The sequence below is a fragment of the Festucalex cinctus genome, chromosome 8 (assembly GCF_051991245.1).
Source record: "Festucalex cinctus isolate MCC-2025b chromosome 8, RoL_Fcin_1.0, whole genome shotgun sequence".
In the NCBI taxonomy this organism is placed as follows: domain Eukaryota; kingdom Metazoa; phylum Chordata; class Actinopteri; order Syngnathiformes; family Syngnathidae; genus Festucalex; species Festucalex cinctus.
The window spans coordinates 25,054,059-25,069,082 of NC_135418.1; the positions used below are offsets into that span (position 1 = coordinate 25,054,059).

At 43.2% G+C, this 15,024-nt stretch overlaps 1 protein-coding gene across 4 annotated transcripts in view; it reads right to left on the reverse strand.

Moving 5' to 3' along the window:
• The window catches only part of ephb2b (eph receptor B2b), a 135,146-nt gene that overhangs the window by 24,642 nt on the left and 95,480 nt on the right, over positions 1-15,024 (reverse strand). For all 4 annotated transcript variants that reach the window (XM_077528828.1, XM_077528826.1, XM_077528827.1 and 1 more), the window contains exons 4-5: positions 13,435-13,590; positions 10,794-11,129 (exon numbers count right to left, since the gene is read on the reverse strand). In XM_077528828.1, coding sequence (XP_077384954.1) covers positions 10,794-11,129; positions 13,435-13,590 — 492 coding nt within the window. The remainder of the gene's footprint in view (positions 1-10,793; positions 11,130-13,434; positions 13,591-15,024) is intronic.

Consider the following 15,024-nt stretch of genomic DNA (forward strand, 5'->3'; position numbering starts at 1 on the left):
ATTCACACCCCTAGTGGATACCATATGAAAGATTGGATTCCATTCTTTTCATGAGAAAAAAAAAGTATGTTTCTACCTGATTACGTTCTTTAGTAAGCACCATTTGAAATTAGGTCATTTGAGTGACAAAAGTGAAAAACAGGCTTTTTGTGAAAAGATAAATTTTTTTTGTACAACTGACTTTGACACTAATATTTTTTGTTTAGTGACAAGGCAGCGTTGCACAAGAGGTTGCGCTGCCCATTAAGAGAGGAAAAAAACAAACAAAAAAACGTAATAAACGTAAATGAACGTTTTTGGCGGCATTCATTAGGATTTTAGAATACGTCATTAAACGTTTTTGGCGGTCAAAGAGTTAAGGCTTGGAAAAAGTTCATTTCCCTTAAGACTTCTATTCTAGTCTCACCCAAGCCCCTTTCACACTGGTCATCTGCATTTCCCCAGATCACGGTCCTGAGAGTACGGTTACGGTTTGAAGTCATGCTCAAAGCACATAACTTGCAAGCTGACAGGAATAAGTTCCTTCAGAGGATAAGAAACGGTACAAAACCAGTCATGCAGAAACCATTCAAGCTGACAGTATTATTCCATTAAAAAAAAAAAAAAAAAAAAAAAACACTACTTGGCAAATATTTACAGATTTGCTCTGGCCCTTAAACTCTGGGTTGAATTGGGTGGAAGGGCTTTAAATATTGGAGCTGCCTGTCAAAGCTATGCGGAATGATGGTTTTGGATCAGACGGCTGCGGGAGGAAAGTCAACAGTTTAGAGAGAGACGCTTTGAGGCGATGCTGTCGTCTGCCGCGAGAAAATCCTCCTCAACCCACAGGAAGCATGTCAACACTCATTAGAAAGAAAGCGTGTGGATTGCTAGTTTTTCCTCATTTCCCCAAAGACAAAACAACATTTGGTCGCACGCATGCAAACATATTTTGTTATCCATTTTCGGAATGTTTATGTTCCTGCAATCTTTACTCAAACGTCATTGCACTGTACTTAACTGCTTCTTATGACAGCATGTGACTGAACTACTCCATGCAAATGCAAAGTAGAGGTCTGTTTACGTGTCAGATGTGCTAACCGCTATTTCACTGTGTTGTACAGTCATTTATTTATCAGTGAAACCCAGCCTATTGGTGTCTTTGTTAGATTATGAGTACATGTAGCCAATACTATCCTTTTCAAAACTCGGTTATTAAAGGACATGTAAATGCACAAAAAAAAGGCTGTTATTCATGTTTTTAAAACTACACATAAGTCCCCTGGGTTACCTTTTTTTGTAACCGGAATATTTGTTCGTATAAACGCATTGGGAATACCTCGATTGAACGGGGCATTAGTTTGCTGTCTGTGCTTGCTCTATTCGCAAGGAATCTTGGTCTTTGGAGTTCAGAACAACTTGTACAAGTATGCGCGGCGCCGTCCCATTCACTAAACGGGTGTTTTCACATTATTTTCTGTCTCTACGGTGAGCGTGCCACAGTGTGTATCTATACGTGTATATGGGTCCATGCTTCTGGTATGCAACCCACCGGAAATACTCAAGCAGAAGTAAACAGACACCTGCAATCACCGTTTTTACGAGTTTGAAATTATATTTAACTCATTCACTCCCAGCCATTTTCACAGACACAATCCCGTTCGCTCCCGGTTGTTTTACTGGATTTTGACTCATTTTGCAAGGCCCACAGAATATTGTGTTCAATTGCTATAAAAGCATGGAATCTACCAAAAGAAAGATTAAAGTCTCTTCTTTCATCAGGAAAAAAAAAAGTATGTTTCTATCTGTTTCCGTTTTGCAGCAATTAGCATTAGAAGAGAGCTAAGTTTCATTAGTTTTCACAAATCTATTTAAAAGTAATTTAGCTTTTTTTTTAGATGGCCCTGGTTGATCTCCTTTGCTCTGCTGCCACCTGCTGGCCGTTTGTGTAATAACTACCATTTCTGCAACCGTTCTTTGCAGTTGAGAGGCTGCATCAAAGCCTTCTGTATGCTCTAGCATTTAAAAAAAACAACAACAAAAAAACGTATAAATACGTCTTTGGGACACTTACAACATTAAAAAAAACTTATTTACACGTTATTGGGAACAAATGAGTTAAGTGTTTTGGCATTTTGCTTGTGGTATATTTATGATTTAAATAATTAATTATAAACCTGTTTTGGGCCCCCAATTTTGCACCAATCCTGCTCCATCGTTTGTAGTAATTATCAGTGCAATTGACGACTTTATTATGTGGAGAGAATAACTGTAATATCTGCAGACATGTAACGTCGGTTTGAATCTGTTGTATAGTGTTGACAGAGGAAAGAATCCGCCGGAAAGTGATATCGGTGCGTCTATCCCCCTTCAAAATATTTGCTCTTGTTAAATAGTTAAAGCGGCAGCAGGTTGACATCACCTGCTCGAAAAACATCTCTTCTAAATGCGCCGTCTGAAATAGAAAATGCTGAATTATTAACGGCTCCCTTTTTTGCGCATCTCCGACTCATCGTGAGCCAAAATATCAGCCGCCGGCCGCGCGCATTTCCAAAGGCCAGCGTCAGCAAAAAGCGCAATGGTGCAATTCTGGAAGAAGGGTTGGACTGTAGCCTTTGTTTTTTTTTGTGCTTTTTTTAAATTCAATCCACTGGCTCTTTTTGTTTTTAATTATCAGCACACTCGCTTGTGGCTGAAGCGAATAAATGACTGCATTAAAGTCTGATCGATTACGCCGTCATAAGCGGAGCGCTCGTGCACTCAACAATTATTCGTATAATCACATTATGTTCCCTTTTACAGTCCAGTGGGCCAAGAGATCACGGCCTTTTAACCCAGATTTATACACAGGCAATGAGCACACTCTTCCATGCATGTCAAAGAAAGCCCATGTGACTTGTGAATGATTCATAAACAGGAACAAATTAGATAACTCATTTGACTATCCATGAGATGATTTTCCTCTGAGAAGAAGTAATTAAATTCATAGAATAAAATGCATGGATTATTTAAGTCACTTGATGAACCTTGCCGGGTGCACTTCCATCCGTCCGTCCGTCCATCCGTCTGTCCATCCATCCATCCATCCGTCCATCCGTCCATCCATCCGTCCATCCATCATCCATCCGTCCATCCATCCGTTTGTCCATCCGTCCATCGATCATCCATCCATCCATCCGTTCAACCATCCGTCCATCCATCCATCCATCCGTCCGTCCATCCATCCGTCCATCTGCCCATCCATCCGTCCATCCATCATCCATCCGTCTGTCCGTCCATCCATCCGTCCATCCATTGATCATCCATCCATCCATCCGTTCATCCATCTGTTCATCCATCCATCCGTCCGTCCATCCATCCATCCATCCGTCCATCCATCCGTCCGTCCGTCCATCCATCCATCCATCCCTCCATCCCTCCATCCATACATCCATCCATCCATCCATCCATCCGTCCGTCCGTCCGTCCATCCGTCCATCCATCCATCCATCCATCCATCCATCCGTTCATCCATCCGTCCGTTCATCCATCCGTCCGTCCATCCATCCGTCCGTCCATCCATCCATCCGTCCATCCGTCCATCCGTCCGTCCATCCGTCCGTCCATCCATCCATCCATCCATCCATCCATCCATCCATACATCCATACATCCATCCATACATCCATCCATCCATACATCCATCCATCCATCCATCCATCCATCCATCCATCCATCCACAGCCTTGAAAGCAAATGTTCTATTTCCAAGGGCACGCTTAAAGTAAGTAGCACAGTCCATTTTCTTGTATTTCGCTGCTGCAGAGCCCGTCCACGCCTCAGCGAACAGAATCGTCGCGCCAGTCACGACGAGGGCGGCCTCCGAGGAGGTGTGATGGCGAGCCCTCCCGTCTGACCCTGGCTGGCAGCGAGCATATGCGTCCACCTCGACGCCTTCTGTCACCGTCACCCTGCCACCGCGTGTGGCCCGCAGCCTGCTTGTACATCTCGACGACTCTTGTGCGTACGACATGCGCTCGGCGTGTGCGCAACAGAATTTGAGGGCACTTACACAACTGTACAGATTTTTTTCTTCCGTTTTCATTCACACTCTGAGTGAGTGAGTGAGTGAGTGAGTGAGTGAGTGAGTGAATGAGTGAGTGAGTGAAAAAAAAAAAAATCTGCACATGCTGTCAAGTTGCCGCGGGAGTGACGTCATGCAGCTGACAAATTCGCCCAGCCCCGTCTGCCAACAGTGAGTGACCCCCCCCCCCCGTTCTGCGATTGGCTGGGGGGCTAAACGTGTCTGTCCACAGAAATGTCCCGCTGTTGACAAAACAAACACAAAATGGCAAAATACAGGCTGGGCGGGGTGGGAGTTTAGGGAAAAAAAATCACCACCACACATTAACAGAAGCCCAGATGTGTAGATTGAGAAGGAGTTCATGGGTATACATCCTGTAGTTATATAGTGCATTTTCCTGAGTGAAAACGGAAGACCCCGCCTTTAAAGTTAACACAGTATGAACAATTGACACTAGCAGTCGCCATGTTAGCACTCGGCCATTGGCGCTGTAATGAAGCCATACATCTTCCCCATGGACCATATGCATACCCTGCCCTTGATTACACCCTCAGTGCCCAGTGACTAATGTGATTCTCTTGCACAATTGGTCAGTTTAGGGAACGATAAAGTCACTCAGTATGCAGTCGACTCCGCCACCTTGAACTCGTGTGATTTCTTAAGCAATCTTTTGCTACAAATTATGTAACGTTCACACTCTTTGTATGAGAGCAGAATTGATCACATTATATGCTGTTCTACTGTACGTACATTCATGGGTAACTAGAGCTTGTCACTTAATCCCTGACCAGTGTCCCACAGCATTTTTACTGAGTGATCATCATGTGTGCTGTAGAATGTACAATTGCTCCAAAACTGATATACTCACTACAAATAATGCATCTTTGTTCAAGTGCAAAATGCCAGGCAGAACAATAAAATGCTGTTCCACTTGATTGCGGAGGGTTTTTCTCATGCAAAATAGGGCTAAGATATCCAATGTGAAAGTGACTATTGTGACACCTACGAGGCCTGACTACGTTTTCACCCCGTGGCACCACATCCTTACTGTTCATTTAATCGCATGCGCAGATCGTCACTTTGTTGTACAAACCCGGCAAAGCAAAGATGTGACTCATCGCTACAAATATGCTGGGAGCCTGCACTGCGGAATTAGCAGCGGGTTTATAAACAACCATCATCCGCGCTTTGACGTCCGTATGTGTAATTGAGTGCTGCATGTTTCAAGATGAATTTTCATTTTGCACCCTCTTCACAAGTAGGAGGATGATGACGCCCGTGGCTAACAGTGTTTTTGAGATGCTAGACAGGGCGGACCGCTTGCGCTCTCCTGCTGAGATGTGATGGCGGACGGCAGCATATTTCAGGCTACTTTCAATTTGCATATTTTTTTTTTGCTTTTTGTTTTTATGCAACTAGAGCCAAGTGATGTTGTGCTCCAAACATTGAGGGCGATATGTTACGCTGGAGGTGAAAATCTGCGAAAGATCGAGAACATATTTGTTATAGTTTTATTTTCAAATCAAATGTCTCCATTGAAATATATTCAACCTACCATTATTCCATTACAGCCGTGTAAAAATTACAATTTTTATGTTTCACATTTTAAATGTAGAAAAATGGCACTCCATTATAAATATATCAACATTTTAAAAGATAAATAAATTGTATGTAGTGTAAATAGGCTGAAAGTCACAGTCATCCATCCATCCATTTTCTTGACCGCTTATTCCTCACAAGGGTCGCGGGGGCTGCTGGCGCCTATCTCAGCTGGCTCTGGGCAGTAGGCGGGGGACACCCTGGACTGGTTGCCAACCAATCGCAGGGCACACAGAGACGAACAACCATCCACACTCACACGCACACCTTGGGACAATTCGGAGCGCCCAATTAACCTGCCATGCATGTCTTTGGAATGTGGGAGGAGACCGGAGTACCCGGAGAAGACCCACGCGGGCACGGGGAGAACATGCAAACTCCACCCAGGAAGGTCCGAGCCTGGACTCGAACCGGAGACCTCAGAACTGGGAAGCGGACGTGCTAACCACTCGACTACCGTGCCGCCAGTCACAGTCATTTGTTAATTAATTTTTTTGTGTGCCTTTAAGGGGCGTGGTCGAGTGAGTGACTCAGGAGTTCTTCATGCTCTTTGGGAGTGTTTTCATTTTGTATTTGAGTGATTGGCTTTTTGTCCTATTCAGTAAATGGCTGAGAGTGCATCAGCGGCAGTCGCTCTCCTTGCCCACAGGTGAGGGCATTCGATTCTCAAACGGTTGCGTATATGAAGCTTGCGTGTTACCATTTTTTTTTTTTGCAAAAAAAAAAAAAAAAAAAAAAAGACTAAATGGATCGCAATTAAAAAACCTCAGTTGAGGAATTTGTAGATCTAAAAATTTGCCAATTTAATCAGCCGATATTAGCTCTTTTAAAAAAAATTGGCAACAAAATCAATGGATATTTGCAGAAAATAGCTTAAAAAAAAATCTGTGTTTGCCGATTATATAAAACTGAAGGATACTAAAGGACAAAGTATTGTAAAACAGTCAAATGTTCTTTCTGTAAGAGACAAAAAATAAATAAAAATATTTTATTCATTATTTTTTAATTAATTGTCCGATTAATCAGGCAAATGTCAAATTTATTCTGCTTAAAAAAATAAAATAAAATACTGGTCAGGCTCTACTCAAAACCATGAATAAAGGTCACAATAAATTCCGTGGTATTGCAAGAATTTCCGTCTCGGCTAGACGGAAACGTTCCACAAAAAATTGGTGACGTAACGGGGTACGTGAACAATGAACCTCGATATCTAGTGGGGGCTCGACTGTACTGCTTTCTGCAGCCTGTGTTGGCGCTCGTTGCCCGTGCGAATGGCTGAGCCCAGAACTGCCTGCGGTAATTAGGGCTGACATGATGTTTATGTAACCTCCAAGCCTCACAAACCAGATGCAATTATAGGCTCCTGGTCCGTGTGACCCCCGTCCCTGTTGCGTCGCACCGCAGTCCCTCGAGCGAGCCTGGTTCTGGGCGGGGATGGGGGGAGGGGAGTCGGGGGTTGGCGGTGGTAGGGTGTGGCGGGAGTTTCTTTTCACAGCTCCCCGCGACGGGAGCCGCCGTCGCATAATCTAAAGTGACGGGCACTTGAGCGGAGAGGGCGCAGAGCCCCCCAATTTCCGCGAGGACTCCTCGGCAGGGGGAAACGGGAAAGGCGAGGGCCGGGGCCACAGACGTATTGTGGTCCGGCAAGAGAGAGAGAGAGAGAGAGAGAGAGGGGCGGGGGCCTCATTACAACGCTTAACTGCACTCGGTGGCCCTCATTAAGCCACCACACCAGTGACTTAAATCCAAACAGACAATAAAAAGAGGCTGCCGTTTGAGTAAAAGGCCTCCATCTTGGACTCGCGGCATTGTAATGGCTACTTTATGGAGCTGTAAGGCAAACAGATATCCGTAAACACTGACGTTTTGCTACAATGGCTCAATTTGAGGGGAACATTTAAAGGGATTCCGGCGCACAGTAATGAGAGTGAGTGCGCCGTTAGACAAATGCAATAAAAGCGGAGTAGCTTTCGGTGCCTCAGCCATGCAACAATATGGAGGCTGGTTGAGTGCTGGGGGTTGAATGATGAGACATCGCGGGCACATAATGTTGTCGGGAGACGAAATAAGAAAAGACAAAAGCCCAGTTGGCTCGGGAGCAAGGGCTCGCGATGCCAAATGATGCGCTTGATTGAGACAATTAAAGAGCAAATCGATGCTTTAGCCTCACAGAAATCCTTAGACGAGGAGAAGACTTCAAGCGCAAGGGCTAAAACATGCAAAGCGCAAATGTTTGCAGAGGAGATCGGGAGAGATTTGGAGTTATCTCTTGAAGGAACCCTTGAGATAGAGGCCGGATTTCTACTCCATCCATTTTTTTGAACTGTTTATCCTGCAGTGGGTTGCGGGAAGCTGGAGCTGATCCCAGCAGACTTTGGCCGAAAGGCTGACTACACGCTGGACTGGTTGTCAGTCAATCACAGGGCAAATATAGAGAGGGACAAACATTCACACTCACATTCAGTCCCAGAGTGGGAGTTGATCTCACGCTGCCTGCAACAAAGTCAGTCGTCAGTCATTTAAAAAGAAAAAAAAGGGCTTAGAACATTATGTCCTTATTCATTTCTCATGTTTGTTGTTTTTCTACCCATAGAGAGGAGGTATACGTTAAAATTAGGGGTGTCAGGCGATTAATTTTTTTCCCCGCATAACTTCAACTCATGATTAATTGCAAATTTTATAGCTGTTCTAAATGTACAATATTTTTTTTTAATACAAATATGGCTGCAGCTTTTAATCATTGATACAGTAATTTCATGAAAATTCACAAAATTGAGTTTAAAAAAAAAAGATGTACTGTATTGTAAAAAAAACAAGCGTGATAATGGTGTTGAGGTAATTTTTCTGCCACTAGATGGCATAATTGCAGTTGTAGAATGCTAGTGACAGCTCAGTACATGATTCTTTTATATTTAGCGCTATCTAATCTTTAACATGAAGTAACTTGTGAAATTCTGCACACTTTTAAAATGGTAAAATACAACTTGACACATTTTAATTAAATTTATTACTGTTAAATTTTGACGTGGATGTGTCTGCTGCAGGAAGTCCCCCAGTACAGGCTTTGCAAATAAGGGCGGTCATTAATTAAAAACAAAACAAAAAAAAACTGTGGCGTTAAGGGAATGTAAAATTAACGCACTCATTTTGACACCCCTAGTTAAAATAGTTATAATGTATGCCATCTTAAAGTAAACTTTGAGGATCTTGAGGCCGGGCAGTGTCCTCTTTTTTTTTTTTTTTTTGCAAATCAAAGTACACCCTCGACTTGTGTCATTTGAAGCATGTAATGTAAATCCATCCTGAAAGGCAAATCTCACTTTTTCTCCCCTTACCGGAACACTTGTCCATAATCACTGAAGCAAAGGTAGCGTTTTATATTGTTTAAAATAACGCCGAGTGGCTGAGCGAGCTGCAATCAGCGCTTGAATGGCGTGTGATGGGCTTCGGCGGCAAGCCGGACGCGCAGGGCCACAATTTGCAAATCGCGGCCATGAGGTTGAAGTGTAAGGACCAGTCTCTTTCTTTTTCTGTCCCGTCATTGACGGCACACTCACAAGCCACTCATCTGCATACATCAGGATACACTTTGTGCGTGTGTGCACTGCATTTTGTGCTTGTGGAGCGCTGAGTGTATTCAAGAGGAAGTCTAATCGCGCTCACTTACCAGCAGCCTTGTTGTAACGGAGTACAAATACTTCATGTTATGTATGTTACTTTGTTACTAGAGAGACAGAGTAGAGTAAACTCTTTGACCGCCAAAAACATTTAATAACGATTAGTAAAATCACGATGTATGCCGCCATAAACGTTAAATGACGACAAGTTTTTTTTGTTTAGTCTTTTTTTAACTCTTTGACTGACAAAAACGTTTAATAACGATTAGTAAAATCACGATGTATGCTGCCATAAACGTGAAATGACGTCATCTACATTTTTTTTTTCTTAATTGGACGGAGCAACGTCTAAGTGCAGCGCTGCCTGGTCAATGGGTTGTGGAATCAAAAACACCACCTAACTATGGCCAGCAGATGGCAGCATTGTGTCTCTTTTCAATGGGCCGCCAGTGTATGGAATTACAGTGAAATATGACAGAACGGTTTCAAGGATGACATAAATGATCAAAGCCTTTGTCACAATAAACCTAATTCACAGAGCGTCACTAAACAAAAATATTAATGTCAACGGCACTGTCGTGGAGTCAATTTTCGCTCAATGTCACTCAAATTACCTACTTTCAAATGGTGATTATTAATGAACAGAATAAGGTAGAAACATGATTTTTTTTTTCTCATGAAAGAATGAAATGCAATCTTTCATGTGGTACCCACTAGGGATGTAATAAGTGCAATATCATGATATCGTGATATTAAAACTGCCACAATATCGTCGTCGTGATGTTCACGATATTTAAATGCAACACATCTGTAAAAAAGTCAGGTTGATTTCCATTCATGCAGTTCTAACACCCTCTGCTGGCTAGTTTTTTAGTGCAATTGAATTTTCATTAGTGATGTTGTGGCCCTTCTATGTTTAAAATCTACATTAATTGTCAGATAATGGGGAGCGTAATATGCCCGTGAAGCAAGCCATTATGTGGAGGAACTCAATATGTGCGTGCATTAACAACATAACATAATAATAATAATAGCATAATAATGATAAAACATAACAATAATAATAACAGAACATTGATGTAATGTACAAAAGCACAATATTGTGCTTTTTTTATGGTATGATCTCATTCTTTTTACAATATTGTGACCTTTTTTAAATATCACCGGCCTCCCCACAATATCGTGATAATTATCGTATCGTGATGTTTGGATATCGTTACATCCCTAGTAGCCACGTTGTATATGTAGAAAAATAACAATATTCTGTTTGCCTTGAAATATGAGTTAAAATGCTTGAAATCAGCTAACACTTTTTTTTTTTTTTTTTTAATCTGTGGCAGTTAACTTCGTTTTCATTTAGTGGAAAAATTATGCCAAATAAATAAAGTAACTCTCTGTTGGAGACTCTTGATAGGACAATCCCAAAGTAACAATATTTTACAGGGTGACTTTTACTTCTATCAAAGTCATCTACAATAAAGACAATTATACTCGTACCCAAAATATCACTTTCCGGTCTTTTATACAAGACTGCTTACCAGCCTGGTTGGTGGTGATGTTGACCGAGGAGTACTGCGGCGAGTACGGGCTCTGGTCCGACACGCCGTTGACCGCCTGCACCTCGAAGGTGTACTGCGTGTGGGCCAGCAGGTCGCTGATGTACACCCGCGGCTCCGTCAGACCCAGCTGGCGGGGCAGGAACTGGACGTTGTCGCCGCAGCGGGTGCAGCCGCCGCGCCCGCCGCCGCAGCTCTTGCAGATGATGTTGAAGACGACGTCCTCGCGGCCGCCCGAATCCCGAGGGCTCATCCACTCCAGCATGACCGAGGTCTCGTTCACGCTGGAGATGACGTTCTGCGGGGCCGAAGGGACCGCTAAAGGACGCAAGAGAGAATGAGAATGAGTACATAAAAATAACCCTCAAAACATCAGTTTGCCGGTAAAAAAGAAAAAGAAAAAAAAAAGTGCGGTGATTAGATCAATACAGCTTTCCAAGGCCTCGTCTGCCATCCTCCCTCAGGATTCCCATTCACAGAATCCGATTTTACGAGCCGGTGCCCACATTGAATTGTTTTCTTAGCACTTTTCTCATGGAGCAGCATCATGAAGTGGATAAAACACCAGCGTTTTTGGGGGCTCCGCCCATACGTTGACTGGCAGGCCAAACAAACAAACAACACCGTTTATCTTTTTTTTTCGGCATGTGCACCTTAGGATGGCTAATGAAGTGAACAATTTAGACTCCCCCCCACACATCTCAATCGATTGGTTGTTATTTAACTTCATTTAAGTGGCGGCAATTAACTGATTAATGGGAGTGATAACCGCTGCATTGGCTAAAACATTCCTAATTAAAATTAAACTAAGTGTTAGATCTACACAAATGAAATACAACCTTGCAAAAAAAGCAAGTTTTCTGTTAAAAAGAGTAGACATGCTGCTTTTAATATCGTGACATGACGTGACATCGTGGCAATATTGTTATATTGCAGTTTTTGTTACAGCCCAGCCCGCCACTAGGGATGTAACGATATCAAAACAGCACGATACAATATTATCACGATATTGTGGGGGGCCGTGGCGATATTTAAAAAAGATCACAATATTGTAAAAAAAGAGAGCTCATACTAAAAAAAAAAAAAAAAAGCACAATATTGTGCTTTTGCACATAACAGCAATGCATATAAACCACCTACAATCTCTAATAACAATATTGAGGCACTTACTTGCTAATGCAGCACATATTGATCGCTTCACAAGCAAATTAGGTTCCCCTTCATCTGACAATTAGCGTAGATTTTAAACATAGAAGGCCAAAACATCCCTAATGAAAACTAATTTGCGCTAATAAACTAGCCACTAGAGGGTGCTAGAAGTGACTTTTTAACATATGTGTTCCTTTTAACTATTGTGAACATGACGACGACGACGATATTGTGGCAGTTTTAATATCACGATATCACGATATTGCCCTTATCGTGACATCCCTACCCCCCACTTACTACAAAAGCCACATTAGCTTCGGCGGGCCCCGTTTTAATCATGCCGGGGGTCGTGCTGCGCAAAATGCGAGTGACGTGACGCCGCTGCGCTCTCCGGTTGACAACAGCTGCTTGATTCCCAGTGCCGGGTTTATGCAAATCCCCTTTGTTGTGGGGGCCATCATCTCGTCCTTTCAGCGCTCACAGAAGGGAGCGAAAGAAACACAACGCTACCGAATTTTTGAAAGGGGATGTTTTTTTCCTCGTCCTCTCTCACTTTTGTTTTAGCTGTACCAATCCCCCTCGCTCTCCCAACCATCGACCTCCACCGTCATCCTTGCGTTCCTTCCTCTGGGCTTCAAATTCTCATTCAAATTCCAAGCGGCTTCATTGGCATGACAAGAGCCACGGTGGGCCCCAATCTCAATGCGCCGTGGCCCGGCCTGGTAACCTCTGATCGGGGCCGTGTGATGTCGAGGGCGGGCCGACCTGACCTTGTGCGTTTCTTTGGAAGATGCGCACGATCAACTCAAAACATGTGACAAGTAAGTCTTTGAGAGAGGCTGTGCACATGTTCAACACTTCAATTAAATCAGTATACAGTGACGCTCCGAGTGATTGTGAGGCAGATGTTTTAAGCGATGGGTGGAAAGACCATACAAAAATGTTACAAATAATTCTCACACATGCATTAAACAAAAAAACGTGTTTGAATACGCAAAAAATATAGTTTCAGGTGCCATCGCAGGTGCAGTGATGTGAACAAAAATGGGGTAATGAAGGTTGCCACCACTTGGGCAAGTTGATGATGCACTTTCAGCCATTTATCGAACATGAAAACAGTTTTAATACTTTTGAAATTGTCTCTTCTGTTTCTGTGCTTGTGAGTGTGGATGGCTGTTCGTCTCTGTGTGCCTTGCGATTGGCTGGCAACCAGTTCAGGGTGTCCCCCGCCTACTGCCAAAAGCCAGCTGAGATAGGCTCCAGCACCCCCCGTGACCCTTGTGAGGAATAAGTGGTCAAGAAAATGGATGGATGGATGCTCTGTTTCTTTAATTCAATGCAGTGCTTATAGTTATTAAAAATGTAAAAAAAAAAAAAAAGGTTTTTGCACAGAGCTGGAACAAATTAATAGAAATTTAATTGGGGACCGTGGTAGATAAACCGCGATATAGCGACAGAACAATGCAATACATACTGGTGCAGGGCATCTGTAAGGGATCCGAGTCGGTGCGGTAGTAGCCATTGCGGCAGACGCAGTTTATGGCTCCCTCGCTGGTGGTGCGGCTGTTAATGGGACACTGCCTGCACGACTCGTCTCCCTGGGTCGCCTTGAAGAATCCAGACGTGCACGCTGAAAAGACACAGGAGGAGAAATAATCGTTATCAGTGTTAAATATTTACAGTACGGCTGTAACGATAACTGCGATATCACCATAGCTAAACAAACACAGAGAAAACAATCTAAAGAAATCTACTTAAATATTCAACGTATAAATCATGATTGATCCGAGACTTGTTTGCTGTGGACGCTTTTGAAGTGATATGAAGCGAGCGAGTCGCCCAAACACAGAAGCGGCGGCTCGCCTGTGAGGCGGCTCTCAGCGCGACATGCTGTTTGTGTGAATAATTCACAGTCCCCTGCTTGCCCATCGTGCATCGGCAGCGGTTCGCTTGCTGTTCCGAGCCCTTTTAAGAGTCTCCCGGCACGTCCAAGACAACAGAAGAAGACACAGTGACGGCAAAGGCTCTATTGGAGCGTCGGTCCCTTACACCTGTGATCTCATTGTTTGGCGATAATAGAATAAAAATATACTTAAGGCCCAAGCCCAAGTCTTTTTTTCACTTTGTTGAAATTCAAATTCAAGTCCTATTTCTGGTTTGGAACAAACTTGAAGCTCTATTTTAAAACCCGGCTTGATACCCTAACTTTGAAACCCTAACCCTGGCTTGAAAGCTTAATTTGAATCCGTGACTGTGGCTTGAAACGTCATTAACTCTTTGACCGCCAAAAACGTTTAATAACGATCAGTAAAATCACGACGTATATTGCCATAAATGTTAAATAACGTCAACAATTAAAAAAAAAAAATTCTCAGTGCAACGTCTAAGTGCAGCGCTGCCTGGTCAACGGGTTGTGGAATCTAAAACTATGGCCAGCAGATGGAAGCATTGTATCTTTTTTCGTCAATGATCAAAGCCTCTGTCATATCAAAGTTTTTCTTTGATAACGTCTGGCAGGAAAAAGAGTTAAAAACGCTAGCTTCAAAACCTAACCCTGACTTTGAATCCAACACACTTGGCATGATGCTAGCCTAACAGCATAGCTGCCCAAGTCATTTTTGAATGTTTTCGAAAAACATGAAAAAACACAAATTCAACAAACAAAAACATTTGACTTGGATGACTGAGAAATTAATTTTGACAGCAAGTTAAAAACAACTCCAACATGCTATGCTAACGTTGTGCTCCGCGCTACTTTCCAAGCATTTCAAGGGGTCGTGTGTTTCGCTTATCGCGAATATCTGACATCCACATGAAGTCATCTCCACTTGTCAACGCCACTAAGCAGCGTTGACATGTTTGCTTTCCGCCATGATTGATGTTCGAGCGCTCAATCTCTTTCTCTCTCTCGTTATGCTCCGAGTGAAACGTGAGGCGTGAACACTCCCAGTGCCAGTCGACCATTTCGTTGAGGTCCGGGCCAAGCCGCTTGGCGGGGGAATTGCCATCAAACCGACTTGGAAAGAAACAGCGTAAAAGGACGTGTTGACGGGGAAGAGGGTCG